This window comes from Tauraco erythrolophus, chromosome 4 (genome assembly GCF_009769465.1).
Source record: "Tauraco erythrolophus isolate bTauEry1 chromosome 4, bTauEry1.pri, whole genome shotgun sequence".
Lineage (NCBI taxonomy): Eukaryota > Metazoa > Chordata > Aves > Musophagiformes > Musophagidae > Tauraco > Tauraco erythrolophus.
The window spans coordinates 47,969,535-47,983,252 of record NC_141468.1 but is presented as its reverse complement, the minus strand read 5'-3'; the positions used below and the strand labels follow the sequence as shown (position 1 = coordinate 47,983,252).

Sequence of the window (13,718 nt, the reverse complement as noted above, 5' to 3'; positions counted from 1 at the left end):
AGGATCAGCTGCAGACAATTTAAAAATCACTGTTAACCCATCCATTACTGCCATCATCAGCAGAACTAACACAGCAGCAGCTCTTAAAAGTTTTATGAAAATTCTCCCTGGCAATAACAGGACATGCCCTTAACAAAGCTCGCAAAATGCATTAAAGCCATCTCCCTCACAATTACTCCTAGCCTGGTAAAGCTACATGAGAGAACTACTGAACGTTCAGGAGAAAGTCAAATAGGGAAATTTGGCACAGAAACAATTAAGGAAAAAATACATGATAAAGCAGATCTTGGTTACACATGTTTCAAGACAAAATCTAACATCGACTTTATTTTTTAAAGATGTATGTACTATCGGAAGTATATTCATTTTTAGAGGTCTTGCCATGAATAAAATCCATATATTACGAATGCTTTTCATAATGAGGCACTGAAAGCAGGCTATCTATAAAGTAGCTATAAAAATACAGTCAATTATCTGGAAATCACCAGCATTCTTCTTTCAACTGTTAGACAGCTCGAGGTAGAGCTTATTGCAAGCCTGGAGACTTTGACACAAAAACTGTATTCCAGCATTGGGGAAAAAAATAAAAGCAGCACTTGTTGAAACTGCTTTTTAATATGATATTGTGTTAACTGATTACATAAACCCTTCAAGTCAAGAAATGGTTTAGTCCCCTAGATCATGATTAAACCATCTAGTGGAAATTATATTTATTTTGCTTATAGGTACATTTCTCCTTTCCCCCTCATTCTATGTGTGTGTCTTTATGTATGTTGTTACAGTAAGACATTTAATCAAGACCTTTTGAAGTGGTAGAGTGGAAACAGCTGTTTCTGACAATGTGCCGATGACATGGGGCTTAAAGCTGTCATGAGCTCCAGATTGCAAGCAGCACTAATATGTGGTTGGGATGGTAGTGACTTTCAGGTCACGGCACCTCCTTGAGGAATGCTTCTAAGCCAATCAGCTCAGTGTGGTGGCTCAAAGTCTTAAGGCTATGGTGAGCTCTCTTTCATTTAATACTCTTGAGGTCACACTTCAAAGTGCCCTTTCTTCTCAAGAGCCATTGGCCATATGTGGGGGTTCTAGAGCAGATTTTTAAAGATTGGCTGCTTCAAGTCTAGACTTAAAAAATTAGAAATGCAGTTCTATTACACAAATGATGTCTTAAAAGTTGAATAAAAGCTGAAGCTTTAGTCAATATCTCACAGTCTTGTAAAGAATGCCAGTTTAAAGAGTTTCTGGATGGCCGATTTTTCCACAACAAAGTAAGCTTAAAGCTCACATTTTAGAGTGCCTAACAACTTGTTAAAACAATTCCCTGGTTTGTGAATATTACAAGATGTAGGGCACCTAGAAATCATCTCTGAATATGGACCTTCCTCAGCAATACTCCCACTCAGAATAATGACTGCACAAACGTCTTGCTGTCCAAGAAAGCCACTTTCATTTCTTCATGCAACTGGATTTGTTAAAATTAAACTAATGTGATTAACATACCTCCAAGCCAACATTGCTAGAGCAAATACATATGTGCTTCTCACTGAGAAGGTTCTAAAATGATTTTGTTTTGATCACGGTAAACACACAATGTGGGAATGCATTTTTTTGAAAGTATTCAAAAAGGTCCAGGGGCTAGGGAAGCTAATCTCTGTAGGTTACCTATAGAATTGAAGAAGGAAAAAAGAGTCCTGTAAGAAATGATTATAGCAAATAAAAGTAGATTCCTTCTCTGAACTGTTCCCTGGATTCCTCCCCTCCCCTTTGGCTCTCCAGGGGAAAGCAAACTGCATGAAGCCTATTTGGAAATAAATAGACATAATCTTGCGAATGCTTGCTTCTTCAGTGAAGTTTAAGACAAATGATTCCCATCTCCACAGCAGGACTATATTCTACAGAAAATACTGTTTTTCTGAAATTTCACTGGAAATTACTTTCATAGAGGATAAATAGACATCTACGGTAAATAAGGCCAATCATGAACATTATTAAGAGAACAGTTAGATCTAAATCTGGAATAATAATACTAGCCAGATTTGTTTTTTCTTTGCAGCCAAGCTGCATTTCAGCTGGTGCTGCTATTGTACCAAAGTGTTTTAATTATTTTACACACTGCAGAACGAAGGTATATCCAAAAGCAAAGATGACATTCAAGATGGAGATATGCATTTCAACACGCCTGTGCTGTATTCAGTTGTTCCTTTACTGGGTATAATTTTTTTGCAGATACTTTATTCATTGTAATAAAGCTTTTCCCAGAGAAAATAAATGGTATTTTCAGTATTTTTCAGTCCTCTCAGAATGAGTTCAATGATGACTGAATCATCTTCAATACTACAAAAATAAAATCTATGTTTGCTTTATTAAAAACAATAGAAGAGAGAGAAGTTTCAGATAAGTTACATTTCTCCTGTAACTGAATACTGTTTTTCTGAGGATGTTTTTAGCCTCCTTAGTCACAACATTTATGAAAACGGATTAGTTGAATGAGAAAGTGACTCAAACATTAAGGCACATTGTTTGCTCGCTGTTGTGCCCCAATCTTGAGGCACTGAAATAAAAGAAGGCTTGCTTAGGAGACAAATGCAAGAGTGGAGGCAGTTGTCTGAAAAAAACACTGAAATAGCCAACTAAGTAGCTCTGAATGTCGTAACTCAGATGGCCATTTAAACTGGACTTGGGTGTAGAAAGGCTCAGCAGAGCAGCTTCTGATCCAAAGGGCTTATATGTTGGGCAGCAGGTGAGGAAATCATGTGTACGAAGTATTGCTTCACTCCAAAAGCATCAGGAGTGGTAGAGAAATCGAAGAAAGGGATGCAAAAGGAAAACAAAGTGAGAATGCCAAAACCAAAACTGTGCCATGAAAGCTCGATGAGCATACAAATTCGCTAACAATCAGTAAAAGATTGAGTTTGTAGTATTATCAACATTTCTTATTGTTGTTAAGGATAGTATTTTATAATAGTGATATTAGAGATATTACATGATATGTAATATTTGTAATGAAATGGATGCAAGAGAATGGAAATCTGAGTGTTGTTTCAGGCTGCACTAGCTGAAAATCTCACAGGAGCTAGGCGTGGGACTAATTCTAAAGAATAACTGATAATTTAGTTGTCTTGGAACAGTGAATAAGAAAGGAATTGGTAACAGAGAAATGGATCTTCAACTTGGAATCTGGAGGAGTGACTGGGGAACTATTGGAGAAAAAAAATCACGCTGAAAAAAAGCAGAGAGCAAGTTTACTTGGGATCCTGATTCAAAATTCACTAATGTCAACAGGTATCATTGCAAGCACCAGAAGGGGGAAGGTTCCTGTTAAACAGATGCTTTTAGCACTTAATTGTTCTAGGAACAAGGCTCATCCACTGCACAGAAAGAGACTTCAGTGCTGCCACAATATTCTTACCAAGAGGGAATGTGGGAACAGATCTCTTAGCAACTAACATTAAACAGGTGCACACAAATACACATCTAGAAATGTGTGCATATATATATGGAGCTGTATGTATGCATGCATCTGTACATTACACCACATTCAGACATCTAGTATTTTGAATTTTCTACAAAGAAACATTTCTAGATCATTAGTGATATGATAAAATGAAAATCCTTCAGCATTATATTTTGGATAAGGGTATCTCTTTAGCATCTTGACTCAAATAATTTTGCTGATCCTTCATATTCATAAGACTGTGAGAGGATACATAGGCTATATCTCAAACAAAAAATTGAACTGTGGGCATTTTCAAGCTGTGAGGATGGTTCCTACACAGCTCTGGATAGGGCTACTGCAGTCTCGCAGACAGTACCTGGCCACGCTCTAAGAAGCTGGTTGGATCAACACTAGAGAATAGTCCCGGGCAAGTTTAATTTACCAGTTCAGATGTAGCTATGAAGCACACAGGATTTCACTAATTTGGACTCCATACTCCTTTGGAAAGATCAGGAGCTTCTGTCTTACTATGTCTGCACTATATTGCATACTACTTAGAAAACCTCTTAAGAGTGGCTTCATTTCCTCCCATCCTGAACCTATTATGGTAAATTTGAGAGTTAATAACAAGAAAAAAGATATGTACGACTACTTCTGTTTCTATTTTTATTCTTGAGAGACTGCCCTTGTACAGTCATCAGTTGATGCTGGCATTGAAAACGGATACAACCTTCCCACTTTGCATCACTAAAATAGTTTTTAAAAGTTGTGAACCATATGCCTCCTATGCTTAGCTAGAAAGTTAAACTTTATCATCTTGAACATAAAAGTGAAATTAAAGAAAGCTGAACAGCAGCACCTATTAGATTTTACCTTAAACTAATCAAAGTTAGAAGAAAGTTGCTATAATAAACTGTTCTGATGATCTTATCCTGAAAAAAGGATACTTTGGTCTTAACATGTAAAGCTTGTCATCAATACCTAGCATCGTGGGTTAGGCCGCTCTGGCAACTAAACCCTACACGGTCCCTCTCTCACCCTCCCCCACCCCCAGGGATGAGGGAGAGAATCAAAGAGGAAAAAGAGAGAGATGGTGTTTGTTGTTCATGTTCAGAAGTTCATGACAGAGGAAGGGGCATAAATGCATTATTTCAAATGCCTTAAGCAGTGGATCACAGAATAGCCTTTCATTCTCTTTTACTAATGAAAACAGATGGAATTAGGAGAGCTTTCCAAACTTAACACATTTAAAGGTAGACAAATAAATCTAAATCTAGAAAACTTTCCCAAGTATGTTAGCCAAGTACGACTCGTTGCTAGAACACTTCACTGAGGTAACATGAAAGCAGAGTGATTGGTTTGAAAAATGAACAGCATTATCTGACTATCCAATAATTAACCATTAAAAGAACATATATAATATAGGCTGAGAGATCAAATGCTCCAGCAAGAAGTTTCTCCTTGACACAAAGGGTTCTGCACTGTAGCATGTTCATCAACTCAAGTAATGGATATCATTAAGAAGGTACTTACATTAGGTCTTAATCCTGCTGCCATTTCATAATACTTCTCAGCTTCTTCATTGAGACTGGCTTGTCTATCAGGACAGAAAAAAAAAATACAATTACACCTCATTTTCCTTGGGTTAAAAAAGAAACCATACCTAAAGAAGCATAGTTAAAGAAAACTACTGTAACTATTCCCCATTGTTTAAGGATATTACCCTAATAAATGCACAAAATATGTCAATCTAAAAGATATTTTTTTGTAGTTCAGAATGTTCATTATCACCAATCCTCTTCGCATACTTTATTTTCTTTTTAGTTCTGAAATTGTGTCAGTACACACTGGAGAGAAATGCAGAAGGCCAAACACTCAACTTAGGCAAAACCAGAGATGTAACAGTCTTCACCAGAGGAAAATCTGGCTCGTTTTGTAATTGGCCATACTTTATCAGTAAATTATGAACCTGTAGATTATAAAATAATGCAGTTCTTTTCTTTGTGTCTCACCAAGAACACTATCATTCCAGAAAAAAAAAAAAAAAAAGGAAAAATCAGAGAATACAATGATCTCAAAAATAAGTTTCCATGATTCAGAGAATTTATTTAGAAAGAGAGTTCTGATCTCAACATTTACTCATACCAGTCTGAGAGGGAATTAGAACTTAGATCTTATATCCCAGGGGAGTAAGATGAGTTTCTGGGTACCTGAAGCACTATCAGCTCATTTCTTTTTCTTTTCCTTACTAATATAGATGGCGTCTACATTCTCCTAGTAGTTTAATTTTTATTTCTTCTCCTGAGTTTTCAGCTTAAGGCCTGCAAATGAAAATCCAGTATGTTGCCAAAGAAATCCAAACACATTTTTGTCTCAACAGGCTCTTCTCTCAAACTCCTCTCTTCTCCTTTTGTCTCCACCTTCTTAATTTCCCTCCAACTATTCATTTTAGCTACCGGCCTAATATCAGGTGATCACATACAGGTAATGAAAAAGATGGTAAATATGTAAGAACAACCAAGCAGAACTCTCAGGCAGGCCACATATCTTCTGCTAAAGTTACTTGCTTTATTTTCTATGAAGAGTTAGGTCCCTTCATAGAAGAGTTAAGAAAGGAGATCTTCAGCATATTTGTGTTAGTTATGTGATTACAGATGCATTTCTGCGATACAAAATGGAAAAATTAGAAAACAAGATCGTTGAGTAGGGTTGGTTGGTTTTCTTCCTTCTTTTCTTCTGCTTCCAAGAACAGTTACTAGTTCAAAGAGTATCAATCAACTGAGCACTTGCATCTGGAGATTTTACCTTGTTCATTACATGAGCTTTTACATGCTTTGTTATTCAGTGATCAAATTGCATTCTAATTTTATGTTCGCATCCACTCAAATTTTAAACATGAGCCACATAATACATGACAAGCAATTAATCCCAATCAACACATTTTGACAGTTATTGGTCCTGGGAGGAGAAAGGGAGGAAGGATAATCCCTTTGAAGTTTCTCACATAATTCACGTGCAAGCTGAAACCACTTCCTGACTAACAATTTGCCAAGTAGAACCTGGTTTATACCTGTTAACTGTTTTAAATTACTTTGCACATGTATCATTGACTCAGTGGTTGCAGTGGTTAAAAACGATTGAATGTCTAAAAATATTCATTTAACATGCTTCTGAATCACTCCTGCTGGGCATTAGTAGCACTTGAAACGACTGGAAAAAAAATAATCTTACGCTTCCGAATTTCAAGATTTACTACAAGGCACATAAAATGAAACATGTCACAGAGCTTTTTTTCTCCCTGTTTGCACAGAACTGTCAGGAAACAATGTACGTGGTGAAATTCTGTAACATAAATGAGGTGGCTTACCCAGGAGGCAGCTACAGAACGGTACACTTCACCTCCAAAAAGTGTTGTTGGCATGCGATCGTGGAACAAATTAAAATCCTGTCCCCTTTTAGCCCAGTGGAAATACATGGTTTGCTTGCCTCCCACATGTACATCTTGAAACATGCATCATTAATTCCTAAATTGAAATCAGTTTGAATTTATAGTTGTCCATTAAAAACAGTTTATAGAAATGAATGCACACCACACTAATCTGGTCAGGACAATGCCAGTTCCATTTCTGGTGCATTCAGCAACAGTTCCTTTAGTTAAGATACAGTAGAATTCTAGTTCCCATTTTCACTGGAAATGTAAACTAGAAATCCATTAGGTTAAGGCCTGGAATGGCTTTCCCTTGAGAAAAATTAAAGGCACAGAGGTAGGAAATTGCAGTAACCCTAAGCCATTGAGCAGTAAAGGGCTCTGGATCAATGTCAAACAATGGAAGGACATCACTAAAGAAAACATAATTCATATTAGAGTAAAACATTAGGTAAAATGTTGATAAAACAGAATGGAAGGAAAGGAAGCAAAGAGAAGTTTGGAAGGCCAAGTTCTTTCACAGTTTTCATAGCTATATTTCAACCTCTATCCTAAATTTTCCATGACAACTGACCTTGAAAACATATCCAATTTCTCTCATTAACACCTAGCATTCAATCTTATTTTAAGGAACAAAAATGTCTCCTCTTTTTAGTCTCTTGTATCTCTTAACCTGAGCCTCCAGACCTACCGGTTCCCTGTATTTTGTTCCAGCTGACTGCCTGTGACACCTCGTAAATGTGCTTGACAACACATCGCTCTTAGGTTCTCCTGACACCATTATATCCAGCTGGCATTCACTTTGAATCTTCATGTTCATCACTGGAAAAAGTATTGCTTTAAGACAAAAACACCACCAATGCTGACTGGTTTTGATACATAAACATGTGAATGGGAAAGGGTTATGTTTAACCTGCTTATCGGTTGGTATAAGGCTTCAGACTGATGATTTTTTTTTAAGTGAAATCATGGATATCAGTCCAGCTATAAGGAAGTTTTCTCCAGAGAGATTCCTATTTTAAAATACTGAATGTTGATATTTGGCATTCTTAATGGATCTTTTTGTGTCACAACAAAATCGTTATCAGATCTCACACATGTAACGCTTCATCCACATTTTTTGTTTTACAACAGTTACAAAATTTGCAGACTATACTATACTATACTATACTATACTATACTATACTATACTATACTATACTATACTATACGTATATATGCTTAGCCATATATACATACATATATATATTTAAGCACATGGACAGTAATTAAAGAATGAATAAAATCTGTTTAGGCAATAACACAGGGTGAACTTGTGCAAATGAGACCGTGCCAGCAACTACGCTCTGCGTTCAGTCAGTGTACTTGAAAAGCCAAAATACTCTCACAGAAATTCACTGAAAGAAGACGACCATGTCATGCCATATTGCTCTAATTTACACTTCCGTTTTCAAATAGCCAATAAACATGCTAGAACTTCATGTAATACGAGTGTCTCCCAAGCAATCCACTGACTTACAGAAGTGTGAAAAAAACAGTTATTCCTATAAAATGTGCTTTTAAGCAAAGCTGTCCTTCTTTTGCTTGTTTTCATTTGGAGACAACACAAAGCTCTTTTCCTGTTTCTAATTAGCACAGTGGTGTCACCACACTGCCATTCCTCATTCCCGAAGTAACCATCCCCTTGATCACAGGAAACTTATCGCACAGCAGCTCATCTCAGTATACAACTATAAAGTGAAATTTAGCACTGTTAATACATGACTCGGTCACTGAAGCTACAGTCACCGTACGGCATTACAAACAGATGCTTCACTATATTCCATTAAAATGGATCTAGCTTTTCTGAGAGGCTTCAAACTGAGGCAATAAGCAAGCGCACAGCAAATACTACAAAAATAAAACACATGACCAGTTACTGCTTGAAGAACAACCACTCAAACAGCTACATGACCCTTGAATGAAGCTGTCTGGAAAACAAATTTGTTGAGAAAACAAATTTTACAGGCAAGTACTACGCAAGTTAAAAGTTACCAGACTGTTGCAAAGGAATTAATTACATTCATCCCACAGCTCGCCCATATTACAGATGACTTGATTCATCTGGCATTGCATTATCAGGATCCTACAGAAGTCATCTAGGCAAAAAATTCATAACTATGTTTGTATAATTAGGAACAGGGAAGTCTCTCAATGCAAACAGAACCAACTCAGTTTTTTTTTTCTTGAATTCAGCTTCAGATTTAGCCACAAAGAGAGGAAGTAAACAGTGTTGGAATACCTGACAGAAGGAGCAGAAATCTTTCTTGTGCCTGGTAAACTGAGAACAGGCTATCTATAAATACAAGTACTGCACTTGGACATAGTTAACAATTCTGTTGCAAATTTAAGAAAAAAAAAATTAACCTGCAGCATTCCAGTTCAAAATTTTCAAAACTTGTTAATTTTTATTTAGGTTTCATTTTAATTTAAACATTTTTCTCAGAAAGTAAAGATATTGAAAAAAAGGAAAATATTTTAGCAGTAGAGTAGAAAAATAAATTGGACTTGGAGGGAATGTTGTGATTGTTTTCCATCCAAAGCACTTGTAACCCAGATTTGAAAGAATTTGCCTGTGATTCTGAAGAAATGTCTGCATGTTTCCGAATCTCCTGACATTCCTTGGCTAATGGTGGAAACAGGAGTATGACAGGAGGGAAAGATGACTCCTTTCTAATTCAACAGTACATTACTGGGTAGAATATTTGGTCTGAGAAAAAACATTAGACAAATCACACAAAAATCTAAGCTACTGTTATTGCCTCCCAGTCATTTAGGACACTTGCATCATCCACATTAATACCAATTTCTGTCTCTTAATCCACAACACATCTATAAAATTTATCCCATCTCTCTCACGACAGTCAATTCACTTCCATGCCCTGTGAACTTCTACCTCACAGCTGTGCAGTCCATTCAACATTCTTACTCACTTACCAGTGAGTTTTTGCAGCTCTCTACGGTATCTAAAGAATAGTTGGTCACCTACATGAAACTATTATATTTAATAATCTCAGCCTTTCGTTTATGATTGTCTTTAGCATCCACAGTTTCTAGCTCTGTCACTCTATGCCAGCCTGAGTATTCCCTCCTTTCTTTCCTCTTTTGTATCTTGGTATCTGCTTTTCTCTTGGAATGTCCTCAACTCTCCATCATTCTACATATCCTGAAAATCAGCTTCTTCTGAAGTCCCCCAGACTCACGAATGATTTGTAGCTGCTCTATCCTAATGTATGAATGAATATACATTCCTCTTGTCCAACTGCTATTATGTAAGCAATATATATACATACCAATAAATTGCTAAGTAATGCAGTGAACAAAAGAAGACAACAGAATAGTAAGCTTTTAGCAATACTCAGTCAGCTCATAACACACGTGATTTTAAGAAAATACTTGGCAGCACTGAATTTCACTTTGCCACCCTGACTCTTGCTAAATCCTCCAGACCACTTTAGACTCTCAGAGCATATTAGGAAGACATTACGATCTTCCACAAAGAAAGCTGAATATTTAAGAGAAAAATTAGACCAATTGGGTATCCCAAAGGAGCACAGTTAGATTCTAGCTAAGCTAAACCACCAGCTTTTTTTTTTTTACTTCTAAGGGTTTTGGTTTTGTGGTGGTTTTTTTTTTTTACTTTCTGAAGATGTCGTTTTTTTGCTTATACAGCTAAAATAGAGAACGTAGTTTAGAATCACTGAGCTCAATGCTGGTCAAAACCTCCCAAAAAGTGTCCACTCCCAACCAGATAAAGTAGGGTAACCATGGCTGATGTACAGTATAGCAGCTCTTATTCTGAGTGTGAAAAAATACTCATATCCCCATGTAAAGACATGTGCCTTCAAGACCTGGGATGCTTCACTCAGTGCTCACCAAGAAAATAAGAGATTTATTAAACCTATTCCCAAAAATAGTATTGATTTATGCCATCACATTTTAAAATATCCACAAAAACATTCGTCTGGATTCAGCTTTCATGCCTAACTTGCTATGCTGATAATTTGTTTGATAATTTGTTTCATTTAATCTAAATGTTTCAAATTACTGAATTCTATCTTGAGAGATATCATTCAGAAAATAATCAGGAAGAAGGGAAGGGTCCTTAAAATAGTTCACACACACCTGTGGCAAGTCAAACTATTGTTTATCAGTGAATCATTTGTCTTGGTTTCCTTTCTAACCTACAAGTAGCAAGAGTTATTTCTCAAAGGGCATTTTGGGGCTTATTTAAAAATCCTCCTATAGAACCCTTCATTCTGAAACACACGTCACTTGGCTGAAGCTGATTCTACCTTTTCTTTAATACCATTTTCTTTCCTTTTATTTCGTATTCTAAATGTTAAAAGTATAAACAGCTAAGTGAGATATCTTCATTAGAGAAATTATCTCAGTAACTGCTTTGTGCTAATGAAGTATATTTTTTATTTCCTTTTTCATGCATTTTCCTAAGCATAGGTATAATCTAAATGAAATCCAGTATCCTCATAGCTATTAAGCGGACAATAGACAATAATTAGATAGTTATCCTAGAAATCAGCATGGAGGATACTTATTACAGTAATGTGAGTTTAATGATAATGTTCAGACAGAAGCTTAATGTTGCTGAATATCCAGGTCTGACAGCTCTAAAAGGAAAAAAGAAGTTTAAAGTTTTATTCTATTCAGATAGGAGAACAGAATTAAAAATAAGACTACATTTTAAATCACAGATTCTGATTATATCACTAAGTGCTCCTATGAGTCTCGAAGTCATCATTAGCCTGGGAATATTTAGGTTTCTAATTATTGTAGTGTTCCCTACTGATATTAACATAAAATGTGATATTTTCAATATTCTCTAGTTACATGCAGATTAGAAATATGGTCTATTATTCGCAATTGTTGTGTCCTAAATTTTTAAAAATCAGGTGAAAGGAAATCTTACAGAAAGTTCTTCACAAAAGAAACACTGGTTCTTGTAAGCAAGAAAAAAGGATTATCTGTTTGTGAACAACAGAAGTTTTAAAGATAAGAAATTATGAGATAACACATAGAAAATCAGAAATAGAAAGTACTAAGTCCTGCAACAGTTTCATTCCAATTATTTTTATCTTATTAGTAATATTAAATTATTCAAAAGAGTTGCTGGGTTTTAAAATGAACCCTGTGTAAGCAAAGGCAGTAAAGGCTTTTTTCCTCCAAAAGAAGGGAGGAAAATCAAGCAAGGCAGATGTAAAAGCACTGACCTGAGCATATGGGCTGCATTGAAAACAACATCAAATTCTGTATTATCAAGTTCAGCTGCTTTTTTTGCCATCTCAGCTGCTTCTATCAGGCGGGATTCTTCAAGGAGGAACTGACCTGCAAGGGAGTGCATGAACATGAGACCATAGAAGACAACTGATGGATAATACTTCCAACACTAGAGTTACAAAAAGGAATTGGGGGGCGGGGGGGGGGGGGGGGGGGGAAACAAATCAGTGTCTCGGATTCAATCATTTGTTGATCTGCTCTGTATCTCAATATCTTTAAAATATAACAAATGATGTAGAAAAAATGCAATAAATATGACAGGTAATAACTAACTGCAATATTTGCAGAAAATATTTATGAGTAGTGAGAATGATACAGTAAAACTTAGCCACCAAGAAACACTACTCCCAATCTCTGTGAAGCCTGCCATTTAAGAACTTGCCTTTTGCCTATACACTGATCTTCACTTCCTCAAAACTAAATGAAATAAAATAAGATAGCATCCACAAATCAAATATATTCCCATTGTAAAAGCATATCTCAAAATCACACACAAAATATATTTTTACATATATATGCAAACATATTTCTTCATCTTTAGAAAGATAAATGATACTTTGCTTAAAAATTATATATATGTATACCTTCATGAACTAATATTTCAGTAACACTAAGAGAATCACAACAGACAGCTTTTTACAAGTTTACTACATGATCCTTACCTTCCACATAAAAAACCTGACAATGGCTAAAATCAAGTGACTGAATTTTTACAAATGATATTATCATAATCATTAAACGAAGTTAAAACTGAAAAGACTGAATAATTTAGCACTAACCAAACTTTAACTAAAGTACAGTAGTTTCAAAACAAAACACGTAATAACTAGTAGAACTCCATCAAAATGAGTTTTCCTTTGAAGAAGACAAAAAAAAAAAAAAGCACTTTGGAAGGTACTCAAATCACCTTATTTCTGCTCTTTTTAATGATTTTTTCACACCAAATTTGTAAAATGTGTTATTTTTGGATCAAGGACCTTTTGAAAGGTTTCAGACGTCTAGACTCTGTGTCTACCTAACTTTATATTTGGAAACGCTACCTTAAAGTATGGTGATTATACATTCCAGCAACTCATCCTTCCTCTTTTATCTTACTTTATAGAGCAACACCACTCAACCAGAATTCCACCAAGCCATCACTGGCCACAGGCCTCTTCCAGAAGCATATGCCATGAACAAATTATTTCCTCTTATGGTGAGGGATTTTCTTTTTTCCTTGCCTTGTTTCCTCATACATTCCCTGTTACTTACATACTCATCGTATACTTTAGCAGAAAATCCACTTAACCAGAGCTAGCAAGGTCTGTAGGGGCACAGTGAATCCAGTGATGCTTTGGTACGATGAACACTTTCGCAGAAGGAATTATCTCAATACAAAAAGTGATGAAAGACAGCTTTCCTAGCTTTTTCTTTTCTCTGTGGATACATTTCAACTTAGCAAGAGATGGAAGATTATTTACTCAGTCAGTCATCTGTATCTTAGTTATTCAGATCCGCAAAAAGTCTTGGAAAAACATTCAG

The 13,718-nt window shown here is 35.9% G+C and overlaps 1 protein-coding gene across 2 annotated transcripts in view; it reads right to left on the bottom strand.

Moving 5' to 3' along the window:
• Positions 1-13,718, bottom strand: part of TMTC2 (transmembrane O-mannosyltransferase targeting cadherins 2) — a 264,093-nt gene that overhangs the window by 16,682 nt on the left and 233,693 nt on the right. For both annotated transcript variants that reach the window (XM_086610426.1, XM_086610427.1), the window contains 2 exons: positions 12,131-12,245; positions 4,970-5,033 (listed from right to left, as the gene is read on the bottom strand). In XM_086610426.1, coding sequence (XP_086466552.1) covers positions 4,970-5,033; positions 12,131-12,245 — 179 coding nt within the window. The remainder of the gene's footprint in view (positions 1-4,969; positions 5,034-12,130; positions 12,246-13,718) is intronic.